Source organism: Myotis nattereri, assembly GCF_964212035.1.
Source record: "Myotis nattereri genome assembly, chromosome: 2".
Classification (NCBI taxonomy): domain Eukaryota; kingdom Metazoa; phylum Chordata; class Mammalia; order Chiroptera; family Vespertilionidae; genus Myotis; species Myotis nattereri.
Genome location: NC_138076.1, coordinates 100,006,297 through 100,021,415, shown reverse-complemented (window position 1 = coordinate 100,021,415; position 15,119 = coordinate 100,006,297). Strand labels below are relative to the sequence as shown.

At 37.4% G+C, this 15,119-nt stretch overlaps 1 protein-coding gene across 1 annotated transcript in view; it reads right to left on the bottom strand.

Moving 5' to 3' along the window:
• Positions 1–15,119, bottom strand: part of NBEA (neurobeachin) — a gene marked incomplete at its 5' end in the record, with an annotated part of 948,936 nt that overhangs the window by 107,435 nt on the left and 826,382 nt on the right. Inside the window, one exon of the mRNA XM_081083035.1 lies at positions 13,290–13,409. Coding sequence (XP_080939161.1) covers positions 13,290–13,409 — 120 coding nt within the window. The remainder of the gene's footprint in view (positions 1–13,289; positions 13,410–15,119) is intronic.

Sequence of the window (15,119 nt, the reverse complement as noted above, 5' to 3'; positions counted from 1 at the left end):
TTCTTGATAAAAACTCTCAGCAAGATAGGAATTGAGGGATCATACCTCAACATAACAAAAGTCATATATGACAAACCCATAGCCAACATTGTAATAAATGAGCAAAAACTAAAACCAATCCCCCTAAAAACAGGAACAAGACAGGGATGCCCCCTCTCACACTCCTGTTCAACATAGTACTGGAAGTACTAGCCGTTGTGATCAGACACGAAGAAGAAATAAAAGGCATCCAGATTGGAAAAGAAGAAGTAAAACTGTCCTTATTTGCAGATGACATGATACTGTACATACAGAACCCTAAAGACTCCATCAAAAAATTATTAGACTTAATAAATGAATTCGGCAATGTAGCAGGATACAAAATTAATGCTAAGAAATCCATGGCATTTCTTTACACCAAGAGTGAACTTACAGAAAGTGAAACTACAGAAGCAATCCCATTTACCATTGCACCAAAAAAATTAAAATACCTAGGAATAAACTTAACTAAGGAGGTAAAAGACTTATATGCTGAAAACTACAGGACACTGAAAAAAGAGATAGAGGAAGACATAAACAGATGGAACAATATACCATGTTCATGGATTGGTATAATCAACATCATCAAAATGTCCATACTACCCAAAGCAATTTATAGATTCAATGCAATCCCCATTAAATTACCAACGGCATATTTCACAAATCTAGAACAAACATTCCAAAAATTCATCTGGAATAAAAAAAGACCCCGAATAGCTGCAGCAATCCTGAGAAAGAACAAAGTAGGTGGGATCTCAATACCAGATATCAAACTGTATTACAAAGCCACTGTTCTTAAAACAGCTTGGTACTGGCACAAGAACAGACATATAGATCAATGGAATAGAATAGAGACCCCAGAAATCGACCCAAACCACTATGCCCAATTAATATTCGACAAAGGAGGCAAGAGCATTCAATGGAGTCAAGACAGTCTCTTCAATAAATGGTGTTGGGAAAATTGGACAGATACATGCAAAAGGATGAAACTAGATCACCAACTCACACCATACACAAAAATAAACTCAAAATGGATAAAAGACTTAAACGAAAGACGGGAAACCATAAAAATACTAGAGGAATCCACAGGCAGCGAAATCGCAAACATATGCCAAAGAAATTTCTTCTCTGATAATGCTCCTAGGGCAATGGAAACTAAAGAGAAAATAAACAAATGGGACTACATCAAAATAAAAAGCTTTTGCACAGCAAAGGAAACCATCAACAAAACAACAAGAAGACCCACTACATGGGAGAACATATTTACCAATGATACCACCAATAAGGGTTTAATTTCCAACATTTACAGGGATCTCATGAAACTTAACAAAAGGAAGATAAACAATCCAATAAAAAAATGGGCAACGGACCTACATAGACACTTTTCAAAAGAGGACATACAGAAGGCCGAAAGACATATGAAAACATGCTCAAAGTCACTAATTATACGAGAGATGCAAATCAAAACGACAATGCGTTATCATCTCACACCTGTCAGAATGGCTAGCATCAACAAATCAACAAACAACAAGTGTTGGAGAGGATGTGGAGAAAAAGGAACCCTTCTGCACTGCTGGTGGGAATGCAGTCTGGTGCAGCCACTGTGGAGAACAGTATGGAGCTACATCAAAAAACTAAAAATGGAACTCCCATTTGACCCAGTGATCCCACTGCTAGGAATATATCCCAAGAAACCAGAAACACCAGTCAGAAAGGATATATGCACCCCTATGTTCATAGTAGCACAATTCACCATAGCTAAGATTTGGAAACAACCTAAGTGCCCATCAGCAGATGAGTGGATTAGAAAACTGTGGTACATATACACAGTGGAATACTATGCTGCGGTAAAAAAGAAGGAACTCTTGCCTTTTGCAACAGCATGGATGGAACTGGAGAGCATTATGCTAAGTGAAATAAGCCAGTCAGAGAAAGATAAATACCACATGATCTCACTCATTTGTGGATTATAGAGAACAACATAGACTGATGAAAAGGGACAGATCCAAAGACTGAGAAACAGCGATCAGGCTATCAATCGCCAGAAGTAAAGTAGGAGAGGGCGGGGGTAAGGGGAAGAGATCAACCGAAGGACTTGTATACATGTATATAAGCCAAACCAATGGACATGGACAACGGGGGGATGGGAGCATGAGTGTGTGGGGCGGGGCGGGGGGGGGAGATTGGGGGTTAATGGGGGGGATGAGGACACATTTTTAATACCTTAATTCATAAAAAAAATAAATTAAAAAAAGAACATTGCTATTTGCAAATTATCCATTTTGTGTAACACTAAATAGCAATAGCATCCCAAATGGTCAAAAGAGGAAAAGGAAAATAAGCCCATGTAGCTGCTGGTTGGGGTGTAATAGGCTCTTGGAAGTCAGGGATTTCCCTACTGCCTTTCATGTTATTTGTATTCATGTCCTATCTCTAGAACTAGACGATGTAAGATTCCTTGAGGACAGAGAAGGTATATATATTTATGTGGATAGAGCAGCATGTGTATTTTTAAAAACAGCCCAAAGACTCTCAATTTAGCTTTAATTTTCTTAGTGCTCTAATATTTTTCACATATTATTTTCCATTCTTTCCTTGCAATAGGGTCATATAAAATATGTGGTTACTTACCATTATAATAGTATTTCACTGAATATCATTAAATTAGATTCAGAAAGGCATAAGAAGCCTAGATTTTATTTTAACAAAAATTTGAGCTAAAACAGATTTTAAGCCTTATTTTGTGTGGTTTATATATATTTGAATTCCCCCATAGTTCTTGGTGATATACTTTGTATACAGCAGGTGCTCATTAAATATTAAACTACTGAAGATATTAAATAAGTTATTTTAATATCAGTAGAAATCTTCTGGGGAATGTGTTGGGAGAATGCTTCAAGACAGGAAAAAGCCAATTAAGCAGTTTATTAAATAAAAGTGTAGGAGGAGCCTAGAAAGAAAATGTGTTACTCTTGAGGGGAAATTTTGCAGTTTTTAAAAAAAGTTATCTTGGTTATTCTAGTTCTAGAAAAGTATACAAAGTTAAATTTAAATTTAGAAAAGATTGTTTTTAAAGTTGCCAGCAAAATTGTATGCAAAATGCAGAACTGACAGAAGCATGACTTATTTCATTTTAATTCAAGCACTCTAGAAAGAGGGGGCAGAGAGCCACCATCAGACAGAACAAAACAAAGCTGAAAGGGTTGTTCAGAATGGTGGGAGGAAGAGCACTCAGTAGGAACACTTGGGAGGACTTCAGTCAGGGCCAGTCATGAAGAAGTAGCACTTCCAGAGCCTTCAGGAGGACCCCCATGGGGGTCTAATCTTCATTTGGCCACTCAGAATATGGTCATAAATTGGGGTGTTAACTAAGATGTTAGTATAAACTAAAATAGGCTTGATGTCTGAAGGGACAAAGAAATCCTCAGATTTCTGATAGTGGGAACAATCACAAAACAGACACATTTTTAAAGCAAAATGAACACATTCTTGAAGTGTGGCTTATTTGAAAGATTCCTAGAAAAGACCAGAAAATAAGTGACTAAACTGTCTGAACCCTAAAGTCCCAAGCCGGAGAAGTTTGGGACTTTTATAAAAGGGAAGGGAAAGCAAGTAAAATCGCAAAAAGTATAGGAGAAGTCACTGAAGCAGCTGAGTGGGTGCACAATTTATGCCTCTGTCTTAATGTTTTTAAATCTTGTTTCAAATGGCATTTAACATTTAAAAGTTAATATGCAAATGTGAACTTACACTCACATTTATATTAATTAAAAATCACTTATTTTAAAAAATAAACCTAATGAATAAGAGAGTCTCATCTCTTACATTCAACTGTTAGGTCACAGAAGATGACAGTACTGCACCTGCTCTGAGACAAGGAATCAGCTGAAACCTGACCTCTGCTTGTTCAATCTTAAAACAGCAGGTATTATGTGTTGTTTTGTTTTGCTTTTGTATCTTACTATGTCTTGGGACTATTCCAAGTGCTTTCTGCATTTCTCTTGATCATCACAAAAACTTCATAGATAGGTATTCTTATTTTTCTCACTTTATTTATAGCCATGAACACTGAGGCAAAGAGAGTTATGCTAAGTAATATGATAATGCCTATGCTACAAATAGACGGTTAAGCCAGAAATCAAAGCCACACACTTTCAATCCAGGGTCCTGGCTCTCCCATTTCCTACATTTCACCTTTTAAAACAGCAACCCAGTAACTCTGTATGACTTCATTGTACTTGTCTGCACAGTGTTCATTGTTTTATTTATGCCCCCATGTCCCTCTGTAATGGAAATCCCATGGCAGCAGGGGTCTCGTCTATTTTGCTCATTTGCTCATCACTTACTTGCTAAGAAGGGGCCTCACATATAATAGGTACTCAATACATATCTGTGGAATGAAAAATGAATCAATAATTTATCATACCCTGAATTTCAGGCATGAAATAGTGATAAAAAATATTGAAGGTCATGGCTTTCAAATTGTGTTAATTAAAGCAGAATTACCTCACAGCTACCAGTTGTAGCTGACGGGGAGTCTGGGTGGGTAGGCAGTTGTGAAACTGTCTCTTCTTTTATCAGGGAAGTGCTACTTCATATGCACTGAAATTAAAGAGATCTGAGTTCAAATACAGACTCCTGGCTAGCCCAAGTGTCTTTCTTTTGTCAGTTCATTTTGTTCATTAGATTCCATATATAAGTGACATCATGTGGCATTTGTCTTTCTCTGACTGGCTTATTTCACTTAGCATAATAATCTCCAAGTTCATCCATGCTATCACAAAAGGTAAGAGTTTCTTCTTTTTTCATGGCTGCGCAATATTCCATTGTGTACATGTACCACAGCTTTTTTATCTACTCATCTACTGATGGGAATTTGGACTGTTTACAGATCTTGGCTATTATAAGTTTCTTAACCACTTGAAAATAATCAGTTTCTCGCCAAAACCGGTTTGGCTCAGTGGATAGAGCGTCGGCCTGCGGACTGAAAGGTCCCAGGTTCGATTCCGGTCAAGGGCATGTACCTGGGTTGCGGGCATATCCCCAGTAGGAGATGTGCAGGAAGCAGCTGGTCGATGTTTCTCTCTCATCGATGTTTCTAACTCTCTATCTCTCTCCCTTCCTCTCTGTAAAAAATCAATAAAATATATTTTAAAAAAAAGAAAATAATCAGTTTCTCATGCAAAATTGTGATGATGATAGCATCTAACTCACAGTGTAAATAAAAGGATTAAATGGGGGTAATGTGTATGAAACAATGCATGTCATAGCTTTACACAAAATACATTTTAGAAGCTATTCTCTGTTTCTCTTTGTCTCTCTGTCTCTGTCTCTCTCTCTATATATATACATATGATTTTTTAAAGAAGCAAATAAAAATATTATGGCTGAGTTTATCAGTACAAAAGTACATCTGTGATTAGTACAAAGCTCTGTTACTTTGGATATCTGTTCAAATGAATACCTATGTAGACTTTCAAATGATCAAAGTATTTGTTAATCCTATCTAATAATAGACAAACATGGTAATTAACCATACCTCTGAGTCGCTTCCCATTGGCTAATCAGGAAGATATGCAAATTAACTGCCAACCAAGATGGCGGCCAGCATCCAGGCAGCTGAGGCGAACAGGAGGCTTGCTTGCTCCAGTGAAGGAGGAAGCCAAGGTTCCCTGCCTGCTGCTGCTGGGCTCTGAGCTGCACTCTAAGAAACATTGTTGCAAGTATAGAAGCTAAACAAAACCCATGCTTTCAGCCAGCCAGCTGAGCTGGAGTTGCAACAGAGTTTCAATTATAGAATCCAAACAAACCCAGATTCCTGCTTTCAGCAGCCGAGGCCTCAGAGCTGGAGCCAAGCCTCAGAGCTAAAGCCAGCTCTCAGCTCCAGTGACAGCCATAGAAGGTAAATAAATCCCAGAATAAAAAAAAAAAGAAAAAAAGGAGAGGTTGGGAGCTTCAGTAACCCGCCAGCCTGAAAACGACCCTCAGCCCCTCACCCAGACTGGCCAGGCACCCCAGTGGGGACCCCCACCCTGCTCTGTTCGTGACAGGGGGAGGCGCCCCAACCCCCTGATTGGTCCTGCTCTGTGTGTGACAGGGTGCGGCGCCCCAACCCCCCCATGGGCCCTGCTCTGTGTGTGACGGGGTGGAGCCGCAACCTCCCCATTGGCCCTGCCCTGAATGTGACAGGGGGGAGTGCCCCAACCCCCTGATCCACCCTGCTCTGTGTGTGACAGGGGGCAGTGACCCAACTCCCCTATAGGCCCTACTCTGTGTGTGATAGGGGGAGCTCCCCAACACCCTGATCGGCCCTGCTCTGTATGTGACAGGGTACGGAGCCCCAACCCTCTGATCGGCCCTGCTCTGTGAGTGACAGGGGGTGGCGCCCCAACCTCCCCATTGACCTTGCCTTGAGTGTGACAGAGGGCGGCACCCCAATCCCCCAATCAGCCCTACCCTGAGCGTGACTGGGGGTGGCATCGCAACCTCCTGATCCGTCCTGCTCTGTGCATGACAGGGGGCGATGCCCCAACTCCCCCATTGGCCCTACTCTGAGCCCGACCAGGGGCTGCACCTAGGGATTGGGGCTGCCCTCTGCCACCCAGGAGCAGGCCTAAGCCAGCAGGTCGTTATCTCCCAAGGGGTCCCAGACTGTGAGAGAGCACAAGTGGGGCTGAGGGACACCCTCCCCCCCCCCCCCCGGTGCACAAATTTTTGTGCACCGGGCCTCTAGTCAAATATATTAGACAGACTTATCTAGGCTAATCAGACCTATTTTATGTTATGTGTACTTCAGATTTTGGTTTTGTCTAAATGCACATATTGAACTGAATGATATAAACCAAAGTTGAACTTACAATTATTTTAAATTAGTGACTTGTAGAGTTTTTCAACAGATTGCTGTAACCAGACCTTCCACCCCACATGCCGTTTGGCATTTCCACTTTGCCACTGCTCCCATAGAGGTGGGGTCTATGTCTCCTCTCTTTAAATATGGGCTGGCTTATTTCAAACTGTCACTGCAGGGCTTCCAGATAATCCTAAAACTGCAAGGACCTTGCAGCTTCTGTTTTCATGCCCTTAGAAGCCAATTATCACATAAAGTGGTGCAATTACCTTGCTAGAAAGATCATGTAGAGCAGTGGTTCTCAACCTTGGCTGTACATTAGAATCACCTGGGAATCTTTTTTTAAAATCCTGATTTCTGGGCCTCATCCTCTGGAAATTCTGTTTCTTTGTTATGGGGTGGGGCCACAACATTAGTAACAAAGAAACAGAATTTCCGGAGGATGAGGCCCAGAAATCAGGATTTTTAAAAAAGATTCCCAGGTGATTCTAATGTGCAGCCAAGGTTGAGAACCACTGATGTAGAGCAAGGATGTCAAACTCAAAGGCTAACATGGGCCAAATAAACAAGCTTAAAGTTTATGTGGGCTGCAAAAAACAAAAGCTTCAATTTTCATAGAAATGTAGGTTTATTTTGATAGCGATACAAAGCGCTTAATACAAAGGGCTGAAATAAATGAGTAATAGTTAACATAAAGTAATAGAACACTTTAATAAAAATTAACACTTTTTTCTTGAACATTAACTTACCAGATACTGAATAACTGCACAAATTAATAAGCATAACGCAAATAAACCTATTTTTCTTGTTCTCCGAAAGTGAAATATTTCCTGTTGCACACACCACACAAGTCAGTACAAGACTAATGACATAGCAATCGGCTGCTAAAATATTTGCTGCTAGTATTAGTGGAGGGAAATGGTGTGCCTGCGCATAAGGTCGTAGGGGAAATGAATGCAACATGAGTATTAGTCATTAGCGAATGTTGTAGTTTGTTATTATTAATTATGTATAACAGGATATTGTAAAAATTAAGTTATGAAATTTTTATTAAAACATTTCTTACATACTGTTATATTAGCTGGGCCACAAAAATATTCATTGTGGGCTGCGTGTGGCCCATGGGCCACGAGTTTGACATGCTTGATGTAGGTAGAGAGACAGACCTAGATAATCCCTAGCTGCTCTAGCCAGTTCAGGTGAGGCACAAAACACATGAGTGCAGTCATCTTGAATCCTAGATGGGCCACCCCACTTGACCCCATATGGATGAAAGACAAGCTGTACCTGATGAACCCTAGTCTGACTGCAGAACACTGAGAAAAAAATGAATTTTAAACAAAGTTTGGGATGGTTACTTACACAGCAATAAATGCCAATTATTCCAACTAGTCTAAGTGCTTAGATATGACCATATAATCATGCAGAAGAATTAAAGCTGTGTACCAGCCAATAGATAAAGACTGGAAATAACACAATAGCCCTCAGTGCTAGTACTGGCTTCCTCTTTACCTGTTATGTCACTTATTAACTGTGAACCTCCTTTAGAGAATAGAGATAATGACAGCTATCTTACACAACTGTCTCAAGGACTGTATCAAATAAGCAGAAAAAAAGCATATTTGAAAACTAATGAGAATTATTCAAAAAGAATGAACTACTATTATAATTTATAAGTGTGCTCCTACAGAGGTACTTTATGCACTAGCTTATCTACTTATAATAGCTCTTCTGCTTACTTTCTTCCAATTGATAAATTTCTGTTTATCAGCTTTTCTTTAAGGAAATAGTCAAAGTAGTTTAATATCTCCTAAATGAAAATCAGTGCACAAAGACATCAAATATTATTAAAGAAATGGCAAGATGAATATTGTAATGGCCATTTTGTATCTGTAAATGTGATTTCTAGCTTATTTTAACGGCTATACTAAAATCTCATGGTACAGTCAATAGTATTATATATGTTCCATTAATAATAAGAAAATATCCTCAAACATAATTTCTAATTTACAAGCATATGACAAGTTCATGCTGCTGAACAATTGGACTTGATAGTATGTCTTAGAATGATAGAAGGCCACTATTAACACTATCATAATTGTATACCTATTGCATCAAATCTGACATTTCAGTTTAATATATTTTGCTCAGTGAGCACACCATTTTATGGCTTCCTAGTGAAATAAAAACTAACCCAGATGTTTTCACTTTTCAAATATAATTCACTGCAAGGTTTTAAAACTGCCATCTTTTTTCTTCTGTTTTTCTAAAAGATTGATGTCCTGGCATTCGTTAATTCCATGAGAGCTTATAATGGGTCAATGAGTCAGTGGTGAAGACCTCCATTAACTGTATTAATTTACACTATGTCACCTTAATGTAATTTTGTGGCATCTACCTTTTCTGACATCTACATAGCTATTCAAAAGTAATATAACAGCTATTGAACGCATTAAGAAAAATTAGTATAAGAACTTCACTAAGTTGAATGTCATTGTTACTGAAAATATACTGGAGAAATAAAAGATATAAAGTAAAAACTAACTGGTCTGTTTTAACTCTGCAAACCTCTCTCCTGAGAAGCCACTTCACCAACCGTCTTTCTCTGCCCAGCTTGTATTAATTACCGCCAGGAGACTGACATTAATAACGAGAGACAGAATAAAACCATCTACTCTGCTCTAGTTATCTCTATGTGATTGTCTAAGTAGATATTGTAAAGATACTTTTCTTTAAAAATGGAAAATCATTTATTTACAATTATATCACATAGCTGTTTAGTTTTATAGCTTAGTGATAAAAAATAGAAAGCTTAGCAAAAACAATAGTTAGCAAAACTATTATTACTCTTGGTAACATTCTTTTCTGCTAAATATGCTATTATTTTAGAGGGAAATATTGTACACTTTAATCAATATATTTAAATATGAATTTAGAAAATCTCAAAGTACCACTAGTATTACAAAAAATTTTTAAACATTCCCTTAATGAGAAACACAAAATTCTTACGCTAGAAGGAAAAGATTAATATATTTGAACACACACATACACACACACACACACACACACACACACACCAACAACCTAAACATAATTGAAATATAGTAATACTAGAGGCTCAGTGAACAAAATTAGTACATGGGTAGGCCTGGCTGGTGACCAGGGCCAATCAGTTCCCTGCATTCCTGCCTCCCCGCCTCCTCCTTCCGTTGCCACCTGTAAGCCACCACCATGTGGTTCCCCCCATCTACCTGCTTCCTCCTTCCCTGGCTCCCTCAGCGCCCCACCACTACTGCTGGTCATCCACCATGTTCTGCGCCAACCCCTGGTGGTCAGTGCACATCATAGCAAATGAGCAAACTCCTGTTCTCCCAGTCAAACTCCTGAGGGGACACTTTGCATGTTAGCCTTTTATATATATAGACTAGAGGCGTGAAATTCATGCAAGGGGCTTGGCCCCCACCACCACAGCGGCCGCCTCTGCCTCAGCCCCTGCCACGGGGGCTTCAACCAGAAAGACATCCAGTCTAATTAGCATATTATGCTTTTATTATTATAGATAGCAAAACTGAAAGACTGAGAAGTCATATTTGCAATGCAACTTTTTGCAATTTCAAGGTTCTTTTTCAAATCAATGAAAATGGGCAAAAAATATGAGCAAGTTTACAGGTCAATAAATATATGAGGAATGCACAACTTAACTCATAATTAATGTAATGCAAGCCAAAACAAAGGCAACTCCATTTTCACTTACCAGATTAGCTAAAGTTATGCTGTTTATTAATAATAGCTTATTAATTAAGATATGCATAGTCTTACATAGATGGAGGCACAGGGAAGGAGACATCCACACACTGTTGTATGGAGTAAATTATCATCTTTGGGAATCATGGTCTGGCAATACCTTTCAAAATTAATAATGTATATATAGCCTTGGAAATCATACTTTACATGGATACACAAAATTCATCAGGATGTCTATGTAAGAATGTTTACTGTACCTTTGTGTTTAATAGAAACAATTAAAGTTACAAAGACAAACAATCCATTAATAAGAGATTGTGAAAATAAATTATTGTATTGTATGCATTGTGCAGACTTTAAAAAGAAAGGGACTACATGGAAATATTTCAAGATACATTATCATGAAGAATAAAAGGTTTAGGGTGGTAGCAGAGAATTGAAAATGACAGCAATCCATGTCGTGCTGAGCTGGGGAAATGCACTTCTCATGAATTAATGAAGTCGGGAAGTGGAGGGATGATACCTGTTTGTATTCATGGGCTACTTGAGAATAAAAAATAAAATACCTTCCATATTAGCAAAGCACCATTGGTTTTGTCCTTGATGATGTCACCCCAGGAGCCGAAAATCATAATAACAAAATGTAAATGTTTCTGAAAAGTTTCAGAACATGTAAGAATTCTCCCAGCACTTTTAGAGGGAAAAGTCTAGTATGGGCATTGATCATCAGAGACTGACATGCAACTTGGCGAGATGTTTGGTGATCAAAAGCATCAATAAAATGCTCAAGATAGAAAGCAAAGTCTAAAATTCTATCTACATACATAAATTAGAGTGACTATCTGATGTATGTGTAGGCTTGTGAGGGTGAATCTTTGAATTAAGTTGTAAAGCCATGTTTCTTTCTTTCTCTCCCTTTTTTTTGGATGTCAACTAGAAGTGGATAGGCATTTTTAGTTAAAAGAGTTTGCCATTATATTGTTACAAAACTCTGAATTAAGATATGCATAGTCTTACATAGAATAGGAAGTCTTAAAATATAGGTAAGAATATTTAACTCCCATATAACATATTTATTGAATGTTTTTTATGAACTCTGCAAATTCTAGAATCCTATGGACTCCCCATATCCTTTTAATTCTCAAAATATTATTAAATATTAAACAAACTCTTTCCCTGATTTACTGGTCTTAAATCAATTTAAATGATGATTTTTGAGTTTAATTTCTCAGTGAAGTTATAAGTCTGTTAAGAGGACAATGTGGGCCTTAAGAGTTTAACATAGTAAGGATACATGTTAAATTATTTTATTTCTAATTGTGAATATGTTGTGGGTATAAATTAGTATTCACTTACGCAAACTTAATGGCAACAAATAAAACACATACATATGCTACATACTCCTGGGATCCTTTGTTTTTTGCTTTCAAATACAACTGAACAAAAGTTGTATCCATACACTTTTCTTATAGTTCAGCAACACTATAATTGCCTTTTAAAATGTTTGCAGTAGATAAGCATAAATAAGAAAATTATAATTTTGACTTTAATTCACTGCTTTTGTTGGATTAAGACCCTAAATGGAATGATATTATAACATTTTTATATCACGTATGATGACAGTAATGGGGAAAAATCTGCCTTTAAGTAAAAGGGCTTAAAATAAGAAACACATATATCAGTGCAATAACCTGGTCATTTAATCTTATTGTCAGGGAGCGGAGGGGAAGGTGAGAAAAATGAGAGAATAAATGTATTTTATTTTTTTGAATACAACCATTTTTTAAACAAAAGTCCATATAATGAGTAACAAATCTTTATATTTAACAATAGTTAAGCAGTATGAACTGTAAAATTGCTCTTCTCTCTGGCTATTCCTAGATATCTTGTGTGTGTTGGTTTAATCTAATGTGTATTGTTGCAAGTGTCCCCAGGCACAGTCGAGTAAAAGCTAAGGCTGTACAGAAGAGCCTACATTTTAAATGGGTCTTGTCATTAATGCTTTATTAATTGCCCCAGGCTACATAAACCCAACACAGGGCAAGCTATAACAATATGACACATTAAGGACAAATCCAATTCCTGCTGTGTTTTATGGAATGGGCCAAAAATTGAGTTAACAGCAGGAAAGTCAATTTATGGGCTTTTCTTTCCACCTCCAGATTATTCTATCTAAATTAGTAGGAATTTTTTGAAATAATGAAAGTACCTTAACTGAATAATATAATATAAAAGAATCCTGAATCATTTTCTATGAACCTCAAAATTATTTCCTATTAGGATAGATGTACTACATAATTTAAAAATATTATGAAACAAAGCTGCAGTATACAATGCCTTATATGCCCACTTAAATTTAAAAATTAGAATTTCAACATACTTTTTATCCTTACCTGAGTATATGTTTATTGATTTGAGAGAGAGAGAGGAAAAGAGGAAAGTGGGGAGGGAAAGGGAGAGAGAAAGAGAAACATTGATGTGAGAGAAAAACATCCATTGGTTGCCTCTTGTACACTCCCGGACCAGGGATGGAACCCACAATCTAGGTATGTGCCCTTATCAGGAATCCAAACAACAACAAACTTTTGGTGTACTGGATGACACTCCAACCAACTGAGCCACCGGATAGGGCTCAACATATGTATAACTTAAATTAACATCAACATATATAAGAGCCTACCTTTACATCAGAAGTATCTCTCTGGCTAGTTCTCCAAGACCTTGCAACTGATGAGAAGGTTCGATTTGGATGGTCAAATTTTCCATCATTTGCATTAAGGAAGAAGGTTGTGAAAGGTTCCTAAGCAAAAAGAAAACAAAAAAGACAAAAGACAAAATTTGACCCTCAGTCCTTTGTAAAATATGACTCTCTTTTCTTTTACTTTTTTTCTATTCTCACCTGAGGATATTTTTTCATTGATTTTCTAAAGAGAGTGGAAGTAAAGGAGTAAAGAGAAGAGAAACATTGATTGGTTGCCTCCAGCACATGCTCCCCCCCGTGGCCAGGAATCAAATTGCAACCAGCTATGTGCCTTTGACAGGAATCAAACTGGAGACTCTTCAGCTTGCGGGCCGATGTTCCAACCCATTGAGCCACACCAACCAGGGCAAAATATAACTTTTTTTGAAACCCCTCTTGAGGTGGAAACAGTGTAGGGTCCTGGAAAGATGACCACGCCAAGGAATCAGCAGGTGCTGGTCTGTGCCTGACTAGGTCAGTCAATGTCATTCTGCAACCTTGGTAGGTCATTTTGCCTTTTGGGCTTCAGCCTTCTGATCTATAAAATGATGAAGTTATAGTGCTATGTGATTTTATAAGTGATTTTGCACTACTGGCCATTTACAACTCAAATTTTCTTCCTCACAGCTAAGGTCATACGTAGTAACATTGCAATAAGAAAATCATCCTGACACTTGTTCATGGCAATATGGAATTAGGTAGGGAACATCCATCTTGGATTACCCATCAAAGTCAACTAATATACTCCTACCACATTATGGTCTGATGATCATTTTAAAATACCAATCCCTGCTTGAAGTCCTCCCATATCTTTCAGAGCTCTTAGGAGAAACTATGAACCACTTAATTTGTCCTAGCTTTCTGTGACATGTCTACAATGACAGTGTCTGTCACCCAAAACATGTTCACATAGTTGGAAACCAAGAAATAACTTTACCATAAGGTCCTAATGTATTTAATATTAATGATTTTTCTGTAGTTGTGTTGGGACAGGCATTATTGCTGATGTCATTAGATTTGCTTACAAATTTAAAGGGATTAAATAACTTCCATTCTTACTAAGGATTTCTTAGCTATCTATAACAAAGATAAATATATATTTTCTTTTTCATGTTCAATTTTTCACTCAAGTCTAGGATGAATGATGTCACTTCTAGGTTCAATAATGCTAAGAAATCTTTTCTAAATATTTAGGGTTTTTCTTTAATATATACTAGTAATCTCTTCATTCTTCTATATCCATAAAACATTATTTTGCCCCTTTTAAATCCCATTTTTGCTATTAGCCATAAAGTCCAGCTGTCTGGCAACAGCTACAAATATTTATCTTCTTCAGTACCTTTCTATAATTTAGTGTGGTTAGATGTCATCAACTTTATAAATTTGTAATGTATCACCAATATTTCATGTTCACTGTTGAATGACAGAAAAATATCATGAAAGAGAAAAGATGTAGAATGATAGATGTATAGGTAAAGGGGGTGAAAATCAGATATACATCCTGGAATTCCATATTACTGTTTAAGATTTCAAGTGATATGAGAGACAAATAGATATCACCAAAATTAACTTAGGAAAAAATTATGAGATTTCTTTCACTAATTAATTTGCTTTTTAGAGTTTTAACTCACTATTAAATACAAGGTAGGTAATGCAGTGTATCTTATCGCTAAATTAAATTAAAGTGAGAATATTAAAATTCTATACATAGCAATAGTAAATTGAACAAAATGTGACAAATCTAAGTTTGAATTTGGTGGAACCATTTAC